This window comes from Culex quinquefasciatus, chromosome 1, assembly GCF_015732765.1.
Source record: "Culex quinquefasciatus strain JHB chromosome 1, VPISU_Cqui_1.0_pri_paternal, whole genome shotgun sequence".
In the NCBI taxonomy this organism is placed as follows: Eukaryota; Metazoa; Arthropoda; class Insecta; order Diptera; family Culicidae; genus Culex; species Culex quinquefasciatus.
The window spans coordinates 24,119,292-24,141,990 of record NC_051861.1 but is presented as its reverse complement, the minus strand read 5'-3'; the positions used below and the strand labels follow the sequence as shown (position 1 = coordinate 24,141,990).

General features: G+C 37.7%; 1 protein-coding gene across 13 annotated transcripts in view; it reads left to right on the top strand.

The window, feature by feature from the left end:
- Nucleotides 1–22,699, top strand: part of LOC6039090 (polypyrimidine tract-binding protein 1) — a 466,473-nt gene that overhangs the window by 314,966 nt on the left and 128,808 nt on the right. For 3 of the 13 annotated variants that reach the window (XM_038249972.1, XM_038249973.1, XM_038249971.1), the window contains exon 1: nt 10,002–10,020. The exons of 9 other annotated variants lie outside the window; for them this stretch is intronic. Coding sequence is in view for 1 of the 4 variants with exons in the window: in XM_038249982.1 (XP_038105910.1) it covers nt 9,964–10,020 (57 nt within the window). In the remaining 3 variants the exon portion in view is untranslated. Of the gene's footprint in view, nt 1–9,963; nt 10,021–22,699 lie in introns of those variants that run through there. One more of the 13 variants, XM_038249982.1, reaches the window with a different exon arrangement.

The following is a 22,699-nucleotide window of genomic DNA, read 5'->3' as shown; positions in this document are numbered from 1 at the left end:
ATCGATCGATTTTACTCAGATTCAAATATCAGAGATATTTGTAAAATTGTTTTTGTTTGCTAAATAACTGCAGGATTTAATGAATTTTCCTGAATTTGTTAATTTTATATTGGGATTGAATTTATTTTAAAAGTATTTGAAAAAAATGCTTCATAAATACTACCAGCATTTGTTTTAAACCATTATTAATTTGAAAAATGTAATAAAAAATATCCGGCCCGCAACCGCTTCAGGAAAACCAACTCTTTCGAAAGGTTGGGCACCCCTGGTTTATTGGGATGTCCTATAAACAAATCAATTTTTTTAAGTCCTTTATAAGCATATGAAAGACAAAAGCTTCTAGGATCTTTTCAAAAATAACTCTAGAAATGTAAACATTGAGTGTATCCTTTCACAACTTAGGGAGCGTTCTTTTATTACCTCCCTCGTTACAAAATTTCCATGCAAATTTTAAAAAATGTGTATGGAGCGGAACATGGCCTCAGACCCCCCCCCCCCATCTGCGTTACGTAATAAAAGAACGCTCCCTTACGGCAGTGTCAAACCAAGTGGACAAGTTTTTGGAAATTCTAGGCCCCCCTACCCCCTCCCAATAAAGACCCTAAATAGGGAGACTGGTCGAAGTTAATTTGACGTACCCAAACAGACACGAGTTTGACGTATCCAAACGAGCATTTGCCTTTAGCGGTGTATGCACATCGGAAGGAACCGGTCAAGAAAAATTTCAAATGGGCAGCAGCGGCAGCGAAAGCAAGCCAGAGAGGGTGAAGAAAAGCCCCAAGAAAACGCTCCCTCTCCTTTGTTCTGCTGTTCGTAAAGCTGTTTCTTGACCCCTTTCCTTCCGATCTCCATACTAGCCTTTTAAGCCAAGCTTTACGCCCAGCAAAACTTGGCAGTGTTGGCAAGCTCAAAAAATACGTTGCCAGAACGATTTAGCAAAGTCTGACCAGTCTCCCTATTTAGGGTCTCTACCTCCCAAACCATACTTCATTTTGTATGGTTCATCACGAACCTCTAGACCCCCCTCCCCTTTGACCTCTTAAATGTAACGCAATTTGTGGATGGTGCCTTATCATGTTTCGTGTCGGAGAAACCCTAAAAGAGGTTACCAGAGGCAAAAAGAGTTAAAATTACTTAAAGTGTAGAGTTCAAGTGAGGGCATTATTTTGGGTAATCATGGATTTGCGCTGTTCAACATTTTCAGTCTCAGGGGAGAATTGTCAAAAGCAAAACCGGTCAAATTAAATTTTGTTTTCTTGGGCGTTGACGAAGTAAAATTTTTGGTAAGAGAAACAAATTTTCAATAATTTCAGAAGATTTCACAACAATTACGAAATTTAGTTTTCATTTTGGATATAAATTACCTTTCAGATAATCTAGTACATACTAGTGAAAATAAGAAGTGGATTCAGTTGTGCCCAGCTGGAAGAAACCTGACAAATTCCGAAGCTCAACTGGCTTGCCGGAAACATCCCCAGGTCGGATGACGCCAAGAGAGATGCTTTGGATTACGTCGATTCCGCCGGAGAGAACCAGTATCCATCATGTTTCAGGTATAAAGCAGAATGGCAAGTTGATTATCTACGAGCCACGGTTGATAAACCGCAACGGAGACAATCTGGGTAAGCCTGTTTCCGGTAACTTTTGTCAGGCCCAGAGGGGAGCTAATTACTATTTTGGACGAGCAGCTTGAAGCTGTAGATTATGCTAAAATCATGAAAATGAACTATTTAAGAAGTGACTGTGTAAGTTTACTTACCAAACATTACTCCAAAGTTGTAAGATTGTGAAATTAACCTTTTCCATTTGCTGTATTAGTTTTTGAAGATTTCGATACTTCCGAAATCCTTTTCTTTTATGGCTGAGACATTCATAGAAGCTGTTGGAAGTTCTGGCGACCCCGGGATTCTGGAATCAACTGTACTGGATGAGGGCAACTGAATCACTTTTCGCTAAACTCTTATATTTAATAGACTCTGGCGAAATTTAAACTGTTTGCGTTGTTTGAACCCTGATTTCCAAAGTAAACAGTTCTAGCAAAACAATGCCAAAGGCCCGTTGTGGGTTTGTAAACAAAGAGTTCGTCCCGTTCATGCCATATGTGAACATCCTCTAGCGTAAACAGAACACATTCTTTATAAAAAAACCCACAACGGCCTTTTTGCATTGTTTTGCTAGAGTTTGTTTTGTTTTGACCCAAACAAAGTTCCTCTTCCAATTGAAGTTTGTTTTGTTTGACTTTTGACGAGGTTAGATACTCTTCCAGTTCACTGCACATCAAACATAACAATGAATCAATTTGATTTTGTTTTCCTCTTGAGCTGTCATTCGTAAAATAACATTAAGTTTAAATGTTTTTAAAGTTTACATTTCGAAAATTTTACATCTAAAGTAAATTTACATGTTTTTCATAATTTCAAATTGAGGATTTGCCAGAACCAAAAGTTGTGTTTACGAGCTAATCATGAATTACATTGAATCTCATTTTACATCAAGGCTGTTTAAATGCTATACAACTATTTACATTGATTTTCAAATTTACATTGAGCATGTTTACGTCAGAAACATGGATTCAGTGTTGGGTAAATTTACATTTTTTTTTCTGTGTAGAGTGGCCTAGTTCAATCAATACGTGCACCTTGATCTACTATTTTATTGACAGATCCTTCTTAAAATTCTTAAAATCATCCGACGACATTCCAGCTAATATGCCATGAATGAAAAAAAAACCTATATGTGACTCAATAACGTTGCTGAATTGTTTAAATTGTTTAGAATCGCTCAGAATTACTGAGAATTGTATAGAATTATTGTTTAGAGTTGCTTAGAATTGCTTAAAATTGTTTAGAACCGTTGAGGTAGTCAAGCCAATTTTCGGTGTGAGCAAACCTGCTGACAGGACACTACCCACTAGCCTATTTTATGACCCGGGACGCTTCAACGAGGCCAGCGCGGTCAAAGGGTACAGCATGCCGCTCAAACCTGTGTTGTGCAAACATAAATACCCATTTATGTATGAATCTGATCCCTATGCGCCCCCTCCTAAAACCACAGTTCCGGGTGGGGGCACTTCTAAGCAAATAAAATACCAGAGGACCGCGGCCGTGCGTTGTGAAACGTGAGTCGACTGGAAAAATAGCGATAAAGCGCTGGGGCCGCTTTCCCGCGCCGGGCTGCTCGGCCCTTTTTTCACGCGAACGCTTTGTTTGCTGCCTCGAAAATAAAAAAAAAGAGCAGAAGTTGGAGGCCAAGGGACACCACGTAATTTAATACCGGCGGTCCATCGTGTGGCCTACTGTTTGGTCAATTTGGCAGGTCAAATTTGTCGGCGGTATCAAATTTGACGGCAGCAAATTGAGGTTCTGCGCTGCCTCCCTTCCGGAACAGGGAGCAGTTGTGTGGTGAAATTGAACTTAATTGCGTCATCCGATATGATAAGCAATCGGCGTTCTATTGTTGGCAGGTGGATGTTCTGGTTTGAGCTGATTCAGGGTGAAAACTGCTTGGAATGCAAACGTTACTTAATCCACCCTAAGGTGGTTGGTGCCTTCCTTACATTTAAAGGGTTATGCTATCCAAAATAGACACAACACACGGAGAAAAAAGAGTTCACAAAATCGTGAACAAGCGTTCATGAAAATGAGAACCTCGAACAAAGTGTTCCAATCCCATGGTACGATATCGAAAAACGTACCCTTGAAATTTGAACACTTTGTTCGTGGTTCTCATTTTCATGAACGCTTTTTCACGATTTTGGGAACTCTTTTTTCTCCGTGCAGGGCACACAGTGTTCTATCAATTTGACTTATTATTCATACCGTTATATTGGGTAGTCAAATCTTCATAATTCAGGGCACTTATGTGCTCTCTCTGTCAGATTTCCAATCTTTTTAACTCGTTGGAAAGGTAATTTGATAACTTATCTAACGACAGATCGTATCATAGATGGCGGAGAGAGCTTACGGGCGCGTTTGACGAATGTCGTGTGTGTAAGGCAGCTTCATTTAAATCGCGATTTCAGTGCGAATTTCCAAGATTGGACCTACTAATTTAGTGTCATTCGGTCGGCCGCGAAAAGTTAGTCGCGAAAATTGTGAAGTTTGCCCTTTTTGTTGGATATTTGTGCGTTTTGAACGAATTATTTTTCGGTCGGCGGTGACGTTTCTGACCACCTTTGTGTTTTTTTTTTGCGAGCGCCGTCGTGAGAGAAAATTGCACGCGGTAGTGTGACCTGACCTAAACACACTTCGAAGTGCTCAACTTGCATGCAAGTGTGGTGCAACAGTGACTGTGCGTTGACAGCGGCGGTGGAATAAGATGGTGTTGGTCAGCCGATGACTCCCCCTCTCCGCCGTACCCCAGTACGAGGGTGTTTGTTGTGAGCTGCCTAGAACTTTGAACGCGATCGGCTCGGAGAAAGACGCGGGGTGGAGAGGTGGTAACTGGTGAGAGGGGAGTCTACCAAACTTCACCCTGCTGCTGAGAGGAAGCTTGAAGCAGGGAGGTGCTGCCTGGGAGGAACGGGAGACCAACGATTAGCACTGTTTGTCGTGTGAGGGAGGAGCTCAGGTAGCTCAGCGTTGTCTGACGTGTCATTGCCCTTGCCCTACAGTGCTTCCAGATTGTATCCTTTGCAAAGAATTTCTAATATTTGTTTCTCAAATATTTCAATATTTTTCTCACGTTTCTAAATTCCGTTAAATCTTTTCTTCTTTATGATTCTTTCTATCTAATCTAACAAAATTCTCATTAAAATATCATTATTTCATACAATCTCTAAAATCTCAATCTCTACGCTGTACTGTACGCTTTGCCTCATTTCCTTTAATAATTTATTATTTTTCAGCTGGTTACGAAGGTAATTTAGTATCTTAAACAAAGTTATTGATTATATTCATTTATTATATTACATTGTACTATATATCATTACACTAAACACAACTTTCACAACAATAACGCAATAACAAACCGGAGCGTTTGGTACGGTATGTCCACGCATCCTTCCTCCCCTGTAGATTCTGTGAAATGTGATCCGTTCTCAGAATCCTCTCTGCGGTAAACACAACGCAGTAGGGCTGGCCGCTTTAATTTTTGTAATACATTTTCGGGTGTTCTCGGATGTACTACAATTATTAATAATGACAAGAAAAGTGCTTGGGGCGTAATCTTATCACAAGACTTTCCAGCATGCTTTCATCGGACTGGCTGCGTTTGTGTTAGATTAGATTAGATTAGATTATCTAACGACAGATCGTATCATAGATCCGGACCCAAGTGCAATTTTTTTTTATCAACATCCCACCACACACACAGACATTTGCTCAAAATTTGATTCTGAGTCGATAGGTATACGTGAAGGTGGGTCTAGGACGTCAAATTATGATGTTTAATTTTCGAGTAATTTTTTAGCCTTTCCTCAGTATGGTGAGGAAGGCAAAATAAATGTTTTTCGCTATAATGTGTTGTTCAGAAATGCTTGGATATTTTTAGAATTGCTTCGAACTGCTATTTCATGCTCATAATTGTCTAATAAATTAGTAATATTGTTAAGAGTTCTTCAGTTGACTGTGCATGATTGCTTAAAACTGTTTAGAAATGTTTAGAATTATTTAGAATTTGTAGGGGAGAGTGGGGAGACTTGATCCCCGGGGACACTTGATCCCAAGCCTGTATCTTGTCAGCATGAGGGTAAAACAATCAGCTTTGTTCTAGAAAGTTGTGCGAAATTGAGTAAAACTCATTGTAGAAAACAAAGAAAAAAAAATAAAAAAAATTTAGATTGAGTTGCACACATTTTTCTAAAAAGTGCTGCAAAAAACTTCCAAGAGATCTTTTTTCTTTGTTTTGATAAGTATAGAAAACACTCAAAAATGATTCAAAAAAATATTTTTCATACGTGAATTGTTTGATAAACATATCAACTCCAAAACCCTTACGCATTTGACGTTAAATTTATCATCATACTATTTTTACAATCAATTGTTTAAAAAAGTGCGTTTAGGGAGTCTTAATCCCTGCATTTTGACAGTCACTGGAATCAGCCTCAAGATTAAAAAATTGGGCTGGGTTTTCGTACATAGTTTCATTTAGTATAGTTGTAATTAACTTACTGCAGTTTGAACCATTTTTCAAAAGTTTTGTTAACAAAAATTACCAGCTTTTGTAAACATGCCCATTTTGTGTGTAAAATTTGTGTCAATGTGAAATTGCTGTAACTTATAGAAAAATAAAAGTTTGAATGGATAAGAAACATTATGCATAAGATTTCTTCAAAATGTTGAAAGGGGGATCAAATTGCCTCCAACATTTTGAAAATGCCGGTTTAAAATATTTTTTTAAAACTCTTGGCATGATACGAAGAGTTTTTTTCTGATAAAATATCCTTATCAACCAAACATAGTAGAATGTTTAAGCTTTCAATTCATGCAAAAAGTTCATAGTTTTGTGAGAAATTTACAGAGTTATGTGCGATAAAAGTCTCCCCACTCTCCCCTAAAGGGTTACCAGGTTCAGCTCAGTTTTGAACAGATGCAGGATAATACTAATTCAAATGCAACGATTTTAATGATACTTATTGAAATTCATGGTGTAAAATTAATTAATTTTTACAATTTTAGATTTTTTTAATGACCAGAATTGCTAAGAACTGTTTAGAAATGCTTTAACTTATTTAGAATTTCTTAGAACTGTTGTATCATGTTCTGATTGGAAGATTTTAATATTTTTTGTAGTTAGTGATGTAGTGAAGGACCTTCTCAGCATGACTAAAAGCCATCCCAGAATCGCTTCCAGCCAAGATATCAAACTGAATTTTCGAAAAAGCCCTGCCACAAAGACTCCTGGGCTGCCACTTCCAGCAGCCAGCAAATAAATTTCGCAATAATCCCGTCCCGTCGTCGCCTGGTTTTTGGGTTCATCCTTCCAAAAAATTAAGGATTAATCCACCGCTCGTGTTCGGAACTCTGGCAGCCGTGATGGCACAGGGATTAAAATCCCCAGCTTTAGTCGTTGTAACGTACAAACAACTCTCACAAGCGACCAGGTCGACCAGGCTAGGAGTTTGGGTAGTTTCCCGCATCATGCAATCCTGGCCAGGGCCCAGGATCAAAGCTGCCAAAAAATTTCCCAGCTCTCTGTCTTTCATACACTACCTAGTCGGCGCTGGTACCAGTTAGTAGTTTTTTTTTCGCTGTAAACCATTCCAAATAAAAAAAAAAAACCTTCCTATGATGTGGGCTCTGGTTTCACTACACTCATACTCAAACACACCCAGGTTGGTGCGAGGTTTTCCACCTGAGGAGCGGCTGGCTGGTGGTTTGAACGAAATTTAATTAAATTTTTAGCAGAAAAGTACTCCCAGCTGGTTGCAATCTTCGACGGCGACGACGACGTCCGGAAACTGTTTGTATAACTAACTACCTCAATGGGGGAAGAAGGGCGAACCTAGACAAACTTCCCGGTTAACTCCTGTAACGTGGTGGGGACGCCCGGTGATTTGTTAATTAAATTTATGAGGCGCCAACGACGGGGGGTTTGTTGGAGGAACGTTTTGTACACTTTATTAAATTTGAATAGAAGAAGAATTGGAGCTAAATTCAGTGCGCTTCAAGCGCCCTCAATTATCGTAACAAACTATGGCAATTCACGCGTCAAAATGGCGCACAAAACCCAAAAGATGATTAAATCACATTATTTTCCACCCCATTGCACGTGGCGCCCTCCTTCCGCCCAACCCCTCATATGTACGCACACGTACGCACCCAATCGACTGGGGCATGTCGCGCGGAAAACCGGGACTAATTACCAGAATCTAAATTAAACTCAGCAGAGCCCCAGTTGGTAGCCGGCGACGTAACGCAGGTGCAGGTTCCAGGTTGGTCCCTTAAGGGGGAGCGCCCTGGAAAAAGAGGGGGTGTGACGCCCTTCCACGCGTTATTATGCATAAATTTAGGAGGTTGTCGAATGACGTGAGACTTGCGGGTGTGAGGAGCGTTTGTTTTTATTTTTCGGGGGTGACACTGTGGAAAAATATTTATAAAAAGTAAGAAATAAGATATTTGCTATAGAGAGCTTGAATCCCTCAAGGCCTCAGCAAAAATTAATTGTTTGGGGGCGTTTTAAAAATAATAGAAAAAAGGAAACTTTATCTGATAAGGCAAAAAACTGAACCAGGCCGTTAACAAAGAAAAGGGCGCTAGTTAAAAAAGGGTGCTAAAAAAGAAAAGGGCGTTGTAAAAAAAAGCGCTAGCTAGAAAAGGGCGTTGTAAAAAAAAGCGCTAGCTAGAAAAGGGCGCTTGCAAATAAAGGGAGTTACCTATGAAGAAGGTAGTAAAAAGGAGAAGGGCGCTTAAAAAAAGATTTTGCTAAAAAATTACTAGCTATGAAAAGGGCGCTTGCTATGTGCCTAGATCTATGTGCCTAAAAAGAAAAAAAAAAACAAAAAATGCGCTTGCCAAGAACTTGCTTTAACCCTTTCAGGTCACCTAAATAAAGGGCACCAGCAAGAAAAGGGCATTTGCAAAGAAAACGAATCTAGCTGAGCAAAAGGACCTTAACGAAAAAAAGGGTGCTTCAAAAAATGTTATTGCTAAAAAAGGACGCTACAAAAAAGCGTCAGGCACTTGCTTTAAAAGGGCGCTAGCACATAAAAGGCCATTTTCCAAAAAGGGGCTTGCAAAGAAAGGGGATCTAGCTTAGAAAAAGGTACTGAAAAAAGAAAAGGGCGCTTCAAAAAAGCTCTTATTTTAAAATGGACGCTAGCAAAACAAAAATAGGGCACTAGCTAAGAAAAAGGCTTGCTTAAAAAGGGCACTAGCTCAGGAAAAGGCATTTTCAAAAAAGGGCGCTAGCTACGAAAAAGGGGCACTAGCAAGCAAAGGGCACTTCTGGAGTTTTTTTTGGAAATCAAATTTTGAGTTTTTGCTTTTTGGGTCTTTTTTAACACCCCTAACTTAAAACGGTTTCAAAAACACCCTAAAACCAAAAAAAAAACTGGAAATTTTGTTTATTGGACCTCTTTAAAAGAAACTCCAGACTTGCAATAAAAACAAGTCTAACATACCAAAAGAAAAGGGTGGGTGCGCTTTGAAGAAAGGGCGTTTGTGAAATCAGTTTGAGGGCGCATTTTGAAAATGGCTTTTGTTTTGAAAGGACAATAACAGAACCAAGGGCGTTAGAAAACTAAAAAAAAAATAAATAAATAAACATAAATTAAGAAAAGGGCTAATAAAAATGACACCAGTCAGTCAAGTTGCTGTTTTCTAAAAATCAGATTAAGCCTCAAACAAAACGTTTTTTTTTTCTCTGTGCGTCATTCGACAGCCCGCCAGCGGAAATCGTGCGGAAGTAATTCATTTACAACTGTGAACAAAGCTAGTTTTTGGAACCGTAGAACACAAATCAGTTAGCCGAGTTAGGGGCTTCCCAGCACACGGCGAAGAAACGCACTGATACTAGAGTCCTGTGGACTGAGCTACGTGGTGGAAGAGACCACGCGGTCCTATAATTATCGAATAATTTGTCGGATTCCAATTCCGACTAATTGAAGGGTTAATTTCAGATTCGGAGTGGGTGCAGTTGCTCGTGGGAGGGCGGACTTCGTCCCACTTCTTCACCATTCCAACCAGCATCAACAAGTGCACGACACGCGAGCAACAGATTTGAATTTATTGCCCGCGCTCGTAAACTGCCGCAACAGTCGGGGGTGCATTCGCGGGAAAATGGGGGTGAAGTTTTTCCCGTTTTTTGCTGCTCAACTGCCACTTGTTGTTGCCAAGCACATGTGTTACATTTAGTAGTTCTGGTAAATTCTTGATGTTATTGGATTTTATTGCTAGCTTGAAATGTGAAGCTGTTATGAGGCAATCAAATCAAGAGAGTTATCATGAAGGCTGGTACTAATATTTGATTAATTTCAATCTGAACAAACTTTATCTAATTTGATTTATTTCTCTTTCATTACAGGTGAGTGAATCGAAAATCGCACAGAACATTCCGGAGGCGGCACTCCCACAGTCCTCGGTAAGACAACTAGAACCCATATTTCTTTCGGATTTGCATACTTTCAATGTCCCAGACGACACATAACCTCAAATTACTCATCCCTCCCACCTCGATTCGCCGGACAACTATCGGAATAGTGTGAAGGACGATCCGCCCCCTCGAGGGAATCATAAATTCCCCTCACTTGAGGGAAAATTTTTTGAAATATGGTCGAACCAGCAGCAGCAATGTTTCACAATCAGAAAAGTTCAATCGTACGTCAAATTAGTTTAGCGGCTTCGGGGCGGACACGAAAAATGAATCTGCCTCGAAGAGATGTTTCTTTTTTTTTTTGTTGCGATGCAATCGGTTCTCGGGGTGACATGTCAATCCTTTCAAAGGTGGAGCCGTGACCGGTTCTGGGAAATCTCGGAAACAGGGTTGAATTTATTTATTTTTTTTTGTAATTTTTAGTTGCACTACAACTTTTAAAGTTTTTTTCAGTTTGAGCTCCTTTCAAATGGAGCCTTTCTCGAGTAGAGCCTTTTCGATTAGTGCCCCATTTTGAATAGAACACTTCTCAAATAGAGCCCTTTTCGATTAGTGCCCCTTGCAAGTAGACCCTCTTTTCGATTAGTGCCCCATGTAAAATTCGTTTCGAATAGAACTCGTATCAAGTAGAGCTCTTTTCAATAGAGCCCTTCTCAAGTAATGCCTTTTTCGAATTGAGCACTTTTCAATTTGAGCCCTTCTGAAGTAGAACTCTTTAAAAAAGTGAAAAACATGAAAAAATAATATTTTCAAGAAGTGCCCTTTTCAAGAAAAAATAATTTTAATTATTTTCTGAGTCTTAAACAAAGCATTTAAATTACATGAAACCCGTAATTCTTGGACACACTTGACCACGTTTACAACTCAAATTAAGTGTCCCATTTTCGATTTTATTGATTTTGACGCGCCCCTGGACGTTGGGACTCATCTTCTAGTCGCTCCAAACTGTTTACTTTCCATAGAGTGGAATGTGTACCACTCCCGTGTGCTGCATCGGAATGCAAATTTCAACGTCACTCGATTTAAAGGCAACAGCCCGGACCAAATTTGCGGTGGCCAACGCTCCTCCCTCCTCCCTGTTGGTGTGACGGGCTTCACCCGAAAAGATAATACAATAACAGACAGCATTTTGTGGTCCGTTCTGCGGTTTGTTTGGTTTACTTTGTGAGCACCCGAAGCCTCCTCTCTACTCATCGGACAAATCGAAAGTCAATGCAGTGCAGGCTTTTGCGCCGACTTCACGCCTTCATCGGATTGACACGATGCACGTAACAGGTTGGTTCCACCCCATCCACCCCCAAAACGCCCCAAATTCAATTGAAGTGTTTGATTTTGAACGACTGACGCGTCTTCCCTTTCTCTCATCGTGTATATCTTGTGGTCGTCGCTTGGCTTCAGATTATCGGTCCGGATTGTCAGCTGCAGCCTTGTCGGGCCTGCCTGCAGGTCTAGAGGGTTTCGATCTAATTAGTGTCATCGGCTTAATCTCTGGCTTGGGCGCCCCTCTTTTCGTCAGAGCGCCCCCCCCCCCCAACTCTTCAAACGTCTATTGTGGCAATTTCCCACAAAACCCACAAATCCCTCGCACACGCACACTGACATTCCCGGACCGTGGCCGTTTCCCGTGTCGTCCAGATTTCGGATCTGTCTGACCGCCCTCGTACTCCACCTCCGTGTAACCATTCAATTGGAACGCTATTGTCACTTGCATGAAGGGTCCCCGCCCTCCTCACCTCTCTGGGCTGGGGGCGCTACTGTCAGTTAACCTCTGGTCTACCGGACGCAGGAGAGGCAGGTGAACCGACGACGGGAGATTAGCACGACGACGCCCTTTACAAGCGGGCAGTGTCGTGCTGTGCGGACGCTCGTCGAGTTGATCTGCAAACCGCAGGTTCGCTCCCGTCCTAGCTGGAAGGTGGACGACACAGGGATGGTCACAATTTATTGGCGCCCCCTTTTGTGGGCCGTTTCGTCGAAAGGATTCGTTAAGGTGTTGGCGTAGTCTTTTGCTAAAAGTAATGAAGGTATCGTTGAAACATGGGCCATTTCATCGAAAACGCATTCGGTTGCAATTTTGACTTTAACTATCGGATAGCTTGTAGAAGTTAGTCGTTTGGAAATATTTAATTAGAACACCGTGCCATCTAAATTCAACTGTGAAAAATGATGAGTCATTTCACCGAAAACGCCTTAAATAAAAAATAGACTAATTTGGACTACACTTATTTTTTCGTTTATACATTTTTATAGGCCACTTCACCGAAAAGGTCGTTTGGTCGAAATTTTATTTAGCGAATTTTGCTCAAGAATTGTTTCAGTGCAAAAAAATTGCTCATTTCATCAAATGTGTCGTTTTACCGAAAGTTTTAGAAATTAGTCATTTCACGAAAAAAAACTTATTTTTCATGAAATGAATCATTACAGCGGAACCCAATGAAGCTGAATTTAATAGGCCATTACACCGAAAATTCATTTCATCGAATGAGTCGTTTCACCTTAAATTCCATAAATTAGCCATTTCACCGAAAATCACTCTAAATTGATAGAACCAGCAAACGTGACCCGTCACTGCGCCTGTACCCTCGCCGCTCAGTGACAGTGAAAGTTGCAAACCTCGCCCTTAACGCCCGGATAAGGTGCACCAATCTCGAAGTGAGTGCATTTACATTTTATGCTAATCTGTTAATGGATTTTACTTTAATTTCAATATACGTTACGGCGCCACCACCGCCCTCTGTTTCACGCAGACACACACAAACAAAACCACTTCAATCTAATACCGACTCTGGTCCTGATGACTGACTAGGTGGTTGGGGGGGGGGGGGAGGAGGGGCTCCAGGTGATCCCTTTAATTCGGTGAGTGTCCGTCCATCGGAGCGGGGCGGGGATACAAGTTTGTTGTTTTTGATAACGTTTTGGAGCGACGATGAAACCACTTGTTTTGGATGAAAATTGGTGGGGGAGGGGGCGAGGGGCACTTTTCATTCTGAAAGTTTTGTAAAAAGTTGGGAAAAGGGGCGGGGTTGTATTGTGGCCGGGTAGTGGTGTGTTATCTTCATAATATCCATTAGCTGTTTTTATTGAATACAAGCAAAAGTTTGCCGTCAGGATTTTGTGCAGCAGCTGGTGGTGGTAAGGTTGGTCAGGATGAGGGGGGGGGGGGGGGGGGTTGTGAAATGCATACCACTTTAAAGTTTGTCCCTTTGTGTGTATAATTAGGAAATTTTAATATGCTGAATTTGTTGGCAAAGTATGGAATGATTTTAGTTAATTTTTGAGAATTTTTTTTACTTGACTTTTCGGTGAAATGACCTACTCATCATAATTAGATTTTTTTAAATTTGTTCAATTTCATCCAGTTCATTATCGTGCTATTAATTTACATAACATCAATTTTAGACATGGTGTCGATTTCTGGAAAAGTCAGGGAAAACCTGGAATTGTCAGGGAATTTTATTTGACCTGGAAAAGTCAGGGAAAGTCAGGGAATTTTATGCTGGGTCAGGGAATTTCGATGATCTTAAAAATATTACTACAAAATTTCATTTCTTTTTAAAAATTCGCCCTTGATGATGTATTTGAATGTCTTCCAGGTCAAACTTTGTAACATTGATAATATTTAATTTTTAAATTGGTCAGTCCGGAAGGAACGCAGAACTCCATATAAAAAATGCTTAAGAAAAGGGTCACGATGAAAAGCGCATAACTTGTTTGCAATGTTTAGGTTTGAAAATCAAACAATTTGGATTTGATTTGGATTTCCGTTCAACTGAAAAATACAAATTACTAGCGCACACAGGGTGGAAAAATATGAGGCAGCTGTCCCACCATCCTCAGAGATTTGTTCGAAAATTGGTTGTTTGCTTAGCATATAGGGACCATAGAGAAAATCATACATTTTGTCAGAAAAATTTAATGATTTAAAAAATCCAAAGTTAAAAAAATCGAACATTTCTGGAGTTTTTTTTTAAAGGTCCAATAAACCAAATTTCCAGTTTTTTGCTTTTTGGGTGTTTTTGAAACCGCCTTGAGTCAGGGGTATTAAAAAAAAACCCAAAAAGCAAAAACTGAAAATTTGGTTCATTGGACCTTTTCAAAAAAAAAAAAAACTCCAGATTTTAAATTTAAAAAATATCTAAAATTCTAAAGCATAAAGATTCCAAATTTTTAAAATTTTTAAGTGTTGATATTTTGAAATTGTTGATTTCTTAATTTTTTAGATTCTTATTCTAAAATTCTTACAAATATTATAAAGTTAGAAAATTTTCCAAAATTTCACTTAAGTATTCGTTATCTAAATTTTTATTTTTCTCAAAATTAAACTGAACTATGATTTAAAAATGATCCAAAGTAGTCTTAATTTGTGGAATGGAATTAAAAATTAAAGAATTAAATTCAAGAATTAAAGAAATAAAACAAAAATTTATGGAAAAAACAGTGTTTTTACGGACTACAGTCAACTTATTTTTAAACATACTGACTCTGAATATTTAATTTCTTTAAAGTTTTGAGTAATGTTTTTTATCCTTATTTATTGTTTTTTATACTGGATACATTCAATTTTAATCTTGTGAATCTTAATCATATTTCAAACTTTTCCTGAAGATACAGACATTTGGAAGTAACAAAAATTATTATTGGGCATGTTCCAGTGGGTGTACTGTGCTTCTTTCCCAAATTGATTGGATGTAACAGAAGCTTCTCCGCCTTTGAATTTTAGATGGGATTCAACCAGAAGAAATATCTTTTTTCAAATTTGAACATCCTTGAAGAAAAATAAAAAATCAAAACATTCAAAAATTACAGCTCCAACTTTCAAAATTAGATTATTCAGAAATTAAAAAAAATAGTATTAAAAACCCCAAAAAAATAAATTCACATTAAAAAAGAAATTAAAAGATCCGAAATTTTTCAATCAAAAATTAATAAAATCTGAAAACAAAAATATCAATATTCAAAAAAATAAAATAAAATAAGAACAATCTAGAGAACAAAAAAATATTATTCTTAAATTCTTAAATTCTTAAATTCTTAAATTCTTAAATTCTTAAATTCTTAAATTCTTAAATTCTTAAATTCTTAAATTCTTAAATTCTTAAATTCTTAAATTCTTAAATTCTTAAATTCTTAAATTCTTCTAATATTTTATGAAGATGATGTAGGAAAATTTGCTTCGATTTTTCTAAGCTACGCTTTGGTAAGATCATCGAGTATGAACTGTATCTTAAATTTAAAACCTCAAGATCGAGAATTTATTACAATTTTTAAATTTTATTATTTGGTTTATTAAGACTTCATTGAGTTTTTAGATCTTTATTTCAAAATGTTGTAATTTTTGATTTTTTTTCCAAAATGTTTGTTTTGGCTTTTTCCTCTAGTTTACCTAATCCTAGCAAAAATACATTTTCAGCGTTTCAAGATTCTGCGTTCTGAGATTACAAAATTGAATTTATTATGAAACTCTTTTGTCTGTTTGTCGCAAAATTATGTTTCATAAAATGAGTGCATAATTGGCAAAGGGAGCGCGTGGTCGTAAAAAAAATTCGGAGTGAAAAGTGATTTTTTTTGTGTGTGCCTTTTGTTTCGCATTTTTATCGTGAATTGTGATATAGTTTTCGATAAAAACGATCCGAGTTCGTTAGGTTTATCGCGTAACAAAATTATTTTGATTCATCAAGAACGTCGTGTGGTGCGCGAGTCTTTTTTGTGTTGAAAAGACCTTCCCATAGCTCTGAAGCTCGGAGGGCTCGACGTCGGTTGTTTGTGTGTTAAGCCCTCTCCATAGCATCGTAGCTCGAGAGGCAACGAAAATCAATACCTTATCTAGCTAACAGAAAGAAGATCGGAAGGCACTTGATGATTGAGTTCGTCGCGTCTATTCCGTAACAAATTCATGAACTAAATGATTATATAATTAAAAATCAGACTACGCTATCATTGCAGCATTGCGTTTAACACCTCATTTTATAAATAAATATTATTTGGTTTTATCTTTCCACAGCCGGCTGTCTAAGATTAAACCATTTCATTTAAAATTTAACAACAGTTAAACGGGAAATGTCTCATCCGCAGCAACCGATTGTTTGCCTTGAGAATAAAATATAATACCTTTCAACATACACTATGATTTTGGGTCGCATCATCATCTTCTATGATGAATCCTGACCAAACACCCTATCCTACTAAACAATTTTCAGGTTCCTGGCGCTCGTGGGGTGTAAGCACAGAGTAAATCAGCTGCCCTAGTAGCAACCTGCGCTAATTAACATTCCCGTCCCTTAAAATCGAGATCTACAAACTGACATGGCGGGCGCCGTTGGTGGCCAATGACTGTTACCTATTCGCAACTGATCTTGTTCTGGAAATCATGGTGTTTTATCTTTTCAGCGCATTCATACATGCTGTTGATAAGAGAAATACCACTTGATAGTCGAAGCCTATGATCAGTAGTGCTGAAAGAATATTACGGTTCTGTTCAGCAACGGAGAAGGACAACCATGGGTGGTCTCTCATGCTCATGCTCATGCTGCTCAAATTATGTTTCATAAAATGTAGCGGATTTTGCGCGGATTGGGTTTTGGGATGGCGCGGATTTTTTTTGATTTCTCCTTAACAATTCTGAATAAAGGAATTTGAGAGTTCAAGAATTTCTAAAATATGGTCTCTTCGGAAGAGTTGTTTTTTGTTGTTGTTGATTTTTGCTATTGAGTCAATGCACGTCTGTTTCCAGCATCCGAGATTTCATAGGGATTGTACAACTACATTTTACATATTTTCCCCAAACAACATTCAAGGGGTTACAAGGAGGAGTTCCCGTGGTCAGATCGAGCTTAAATTTGGAATCTATTCCAAAACACCCAAATATCTATGTTTGATAAATAATGACTTTTTGAATTGTTCGAGCAGGTTGTATTTTGCTTTTATTTTTAAAAAAAGTATTGATTGTGTAAATGATCGTCTATAGGTTCTGGTCAAGGTAGAAACCATTTTTTTTTAATTTACAGCAAAAAAAAAAGTTTTTTAAATTTTTTGAGAGGATGTTTTCCAGAAAACCGTTTAGTTTAAATACAATCCTTGTTGAAAAAGACCTAGATCTTTTAAAAAACCGTTAACATTTACTTGAATTTTTTTATTTAATTGTACATTTTCTTAGTTTTTCAGTTTTGTTTTAATCTTTCTTAAAGTTCTACAAAATTACATATTTTTTTAAAGCTTTTGTCTCCAAAACCTTTAGTTTTTTTTTTATAAAAACACGATCAAAAATGACATCGGCCTAATTCGTTTGAATATTCCGCAAAAGGCAACAATTTTAAAATTAAACATGACTTCTTAATTTAATTCAAATTTTCAATTGTTTTTTTGAAAACTTTTAACTTTAAATTTTCTTTAGGAAATGAAGTGAAACTAACTAATCGCGATTTGAAATTCGCAACAATTGTAATTATTTCAATTTTTTTTAGGCCTCTTAGCTATTGTGTTTCATATGTTTATAGGACCCAAAAAAATTATTGACAAAATAAACAAAAAGTTTTTAAGTTTTTGTAGAATTCATTTTGTTCAATATCTTAAATTTGCAATATTCAAAATGGAAAATGCATGAAACGCTCCAAACAATATGTTAGTAAAAAATAGAAAATAAAAAAATTGATGGTCTGGAGAGGTCAGGGAAAAGTCAGGGAATTTTATTTTGGGATTTGGATCGACACCATGTTTAGAGAAAGCAGATTCAAGTTTTTCTCTTAATTAGCTCATCACTATGACTTTTCGGTGAAATGGCCCACTAAACATTATTTGAAATATCAAATTTGTGGAATTTGTCTATTAGTTAGTTATAAAATGACAATATGCTGTTTTTGCTCCTCATTTAAACGAATAACAGAAGGAATATTTACAAATATTTCTTCTTCTAGCCCATCAGCAAGACTTTTCGGTGAAATGACCTATTAATAACTATAAGATTTTTTTCCATTAGTTGTCTTTGTCTTACATTCTAGGAATGACTCTTTTTGCTTTTCTTGTTTGACATTTCAATCGAGACTCAGGCAATTTTTGTTTCCTATGGCCTTAGACCTATGGAATTGACTTTTCGGTGAAATGACCAATTTGATTTAATTGCTGAATTTTGATTTTATCCTGCAATGACTTCGCCACATTTTGCTCTATAGTTTAAAGAAATCAGAAACAAGTTATTGCTTCAACAAGATCATCAATACAACTTTTCGGTGAAATGGCCCACTAAAATTATTTGAGTTTTCAAAATTATAGAATTTTCTCCCGGTTATAGAATGACATCTTTATTTTCTTGCTCCTCATTTTTAAGAAAATCTTAAGTGATACTGACAGATAATAAATCTTTGAGCCCATGAGCACGACTTTCGGTGAAAAGACCTACTCAACGAATGCGTTAAAACATTACACAGCGGTCGATAAGTTAACTTTTCAACTCCCATCGTCGTTACTTTGATCTACGTCGATTTGCGTCAGAAAAGCCCTTCTCACTTCACGTGCGTGTCAAAGCCATCAAAAACTGCCTTCAAGTATCAATTTTAACGACCCTTAAAAATTGTGCAACAACCGCCTCAATTTGCCTGGCTGTTGCTTCTGCCTTCGCGCAAGTAATTGCATATTGCTCCCTGCAGGCTGCTCCACGATGCTCTCCAGGATTCAAAAGAGGAGGGGGCGCGCGCGCGTGACTCCCATCATAATCACCGTAAATCAGCCTAGTTGGGGCCTGACGCTGGTGAAGAGCCCTCTCAAATATTAACCCTAATGGCACCGGGAAACGACACGGAGCTGTGCCCATAACAATTCGAAAGCCTCATTTCGATTATAAATCCTGATCCTTTCGGGGGGGTTGAGAGTGGAGTGCTCGCTCCGAAAAAGGATATTAAACTAATATCCTTTTTAGTCTTGTGTTTCTACACTTTTTGTTTTTGCTGCTCCACGGAAGTAACAGATATCTCCTCCGGGAGTTGTTCGTCCTCGTCGTTTCGCTAGGTTGTCCTGAGGAGGTAAAATGGAGCATACAAGATAATAATCGTATGTTTTTTGCGAGACAAGACGGCGAGCCCCGTAACTACTACAAGAAGAGAGCTTTTCTGTGCCAAAGGGGCGTTAAGCAGAGGGACGGGGGCGGGTAGGTGGTGTAAAAATCCTCTTCAGAACGTTCAACCTCGACGCTCTTCAGGACGAGATGAGATGAAAATAGGGTGGACCTTGAAGCAAGGCTGTGGAGTCGGAGTCGGAGTCGGAGCCGGAGTCGGTGGAGTCGGGTCTTTTTGAGGACCTGGAGTCGGAGTCGGAGTCGGAGTCATCAAAACTCGAACAGCTGGAGTCGGAGTCGAAGCCGGAGTCGGCTAAATTTTATGAGCTGGAGTCGGAGTCGGAGTCGGAGTTATCTAAAATTCAACAATTATTTTTTTACCTGTTCAGGATTTGTTAAGTTTTTTATTCAGGAGATTTATTAGATGCCATTATGTTTTTTTGAGTCTTGACTGCATCCTTTTGCCTGAACCCTTTCAATTCAAATTTGACCGAAGGTGAAGATTCAAGAAGTATCGCGCGCATCCTTATACATAGAAAAATTTAAAATTAAAATAAATCAAAAATGTCTGGGTTCAATATTTTCTAGGTCACGGATATTTAAAAAAAAGAAGCCCTTAAGCGTCCTTTCCACAAATATTTGTTTAGGTAAATTGATTTGCGAAAATATTCTTCTCCAGCTATGGCGTGATGTCCATGTACGTCTTAATTAAAAATCAATGGAGCTTTAACAATAGTTTCGTTTAAAATTGTTATTTAAAAAACCAAGGTGACTTTGATTGTTACTGTGCTTCTTATAAATGTCAGCCTAAAAGTGAGCAAATTAAATATATATGATATTTAAATCGATAATTAAGGCTAGGTTACTTTTAATGATTCATTACAAAAAAATGACATATAAATATTTAATTTTTTTAGCTTTTAATAAAATAAGTGTAAATTTGTGGTTATGTTAATGAGTCCAAATTTAACTTCAAAATTGTTCATCTAAAAATGCCTTCAAAACTGGAAATATTTTTGATACTGTCCAGACTCGATTATTATAAGCCTCGATTATCCTAAGTTCGATTTGTATGGGCTTCGGATAATCGAATCACGTTCTAAAAAAAATATGTTCGTTCTTCCATTCGAGTTCTGCGACCCCATTAGTCAAATTTGAATAGTAAATTGCCTATTAAATATCAAAATGCATTTTTTCAATATTTTATCACCGCCATTTTGGACGCCATCTTGAATTTAAAAATTCTAAATCACTTTAGCGTAGTTAAGTGTTCATACTTGAACCCGACAATTAAAATTAAGACCGAATAAGAATATCAGAAGTGAAATTTTTCCGAGGCCTTCGGATAATCGAGTCTGAACTGTATCTGGTTTAATAACGTATACAACTTGTAACCTACAATTTTTTCCCGTTTTGTGATTCGAACTTATTTTTTTGGAGAAAAACTTCCCAAGTATCTTTTTTTCCAGGAGTTCTACAAGAGCTCTTCAAGATAGCTACAGCATAGCAGTTTGGACCGCGGTAGGATAAAATTCTCTTCAAAACTTCTTCAGGAGTTTGGAAGAGTACTTGAAGAGAGTTTTATCCTACCGCCGTCCAAACTGCTATGCTGTAGCTATCTTGAAGAGCTCTTGTAGAACTCCTGGAAAAAAATGTTACTTGGGTTGATACTTAGAGAGTATTCAAATAATTCTATTTATCAATGTTTTCAAAATAATAATTGACGATTTTTTTAAATATTATAAAATATGTGGAGTCGGAGTCGGATTCGGAGCCAACAATTTGTTGAAAGCTGGAGTCGGAGTCGGAGTCGGAGTCGGCTAAAGTTTGCAGGCCGGAGTTGGAGTCGGAGTCGGAGTCGGTTGGAGCTGAAAGCCGGAGCCGGAGTCGGAGTCGGAGTCGGCTAAACTTAGAAAGCTGGAGTCGGAGTCGGAGTCGGAGTCGCTTGAGATATGACCCGACTCCGCAGCCCTGCCTTGAAGTCTGTCTCAGAGATAACTTCATTTTAAGCATTTTAACGCTTCAAAGGGGCGCTTTGACTAGTATAATCTATGACCTACAGTATGTAAAAAAAGTATTTACACCCCTTGGGCACTATGCACATATTGTGATGAAACATCTAAACAATTTAATGTTGACAGAAACCTAGTACTACGTTTTGTTCAGAAACTCATGCCAGACATTTTGCTACAAAAAGCTCATGAAAAGATGATTTCTATAAAAAGTTATATAACAAATACTATTAGGAAAATTAAAAAGGTGCAAAAAAAGTTTGTACACCTTTCGAAAAATTAACATAAAAAATGTTATTTGTTGACAAATCACCATAAATCCAGTCTCCCAACTTCAAATAGGCATATTGACATTTAGTTGAATTAAAAGTTTGCAAAATTAAGTTTAGATAAGTTTTATATAGAATTTCCAGAGTTATATAAACTTTTATACTAAGTAGTTAGTAAACTTTATATTCAATCCAAATCATTTTTTTAATCAGTCAAGGATGCCTATTTGGAGTTGGGAGGCTGGATTTATGGTGATTTGTCAACAAATAACATTATTTATGTTAATTTTTCGAAAGGTGTACAAACTTTTTTTGCACCTTTTTTATTTTCGTAATAGTATTTGTTATATAACTTTTTATAGAAATCATCTTTTCATGAGCTGTTTGTAGCAAAATGTTTGGCATGAGTTTCTGAACAAAACGTAGTACTAGGTTCCTGTCAAACTTTAAATTCTTTACATGTTTCATCACAAAATGTGCATAGTGCTCAAGGGGTGTAAATACTTTTTTTACATACTGTATGAGAAATTTTCTCAACTATTTATTAGAATATGTCAGAGATTTTTTTTTTGGGCGTTGCAGACGAGTTTCTCCGGATGCGCCCCTGATTTATTAACTAGAAATTAAATTTTTGGTGTTACTAATTGAGGCATTTATTATTCAATATATTTGTTTTTTGCATTGATTTTTTTAGGTAAATCTTAAAACATGTACACATTTTGTTCAATAAACTAATAGCACGTCAAAGGGACGCCTTGACCTCATGCGCCCTTTTTTATAACTTCCATCAAAAATCGAAAGTTTGGCTCCTTCACGTTACTACGGCCTTTCTGAAATTAACGCACCTTTTCATCATAATATGCCAATGAAAATTCTTGTTTGTGGGCGTTTCGGATAAAATCCTCTAAATGCGCCCCTGAAATAATAGGATATCAAAAATTTAAGCTGCGTTACTTCACTGACCTACATTTAACTTGTTTAAATACATTCAAATCCAAATTTAAACATTTTTAAAGGGCATTAAAAACTGAAATATGATAAGCGCCCCTTCAATATCTTTCAATATTGAGGCGCTATTGAAACTATGTTGGCAGGAGTTTACATTTGGAAAATTTGTGTTTCAAATTGTTATGCATTAAAACCCGTTGTCACCCACCCTAATGTCACCCCACGAAAGCAAGGACAAAGCAGCGCACCAGTGCCGCCCAAAAGGACTTACGTGTTCGTGTTTCCCACCGCCCCCGTTTACGAACTCACCCTCAAAACCTTAAGCCACCACCACTAGTGTTACGTGATGTGTACCGTGAGACCGTGTTGTGTAAATATTTATATTCAATTTAGAC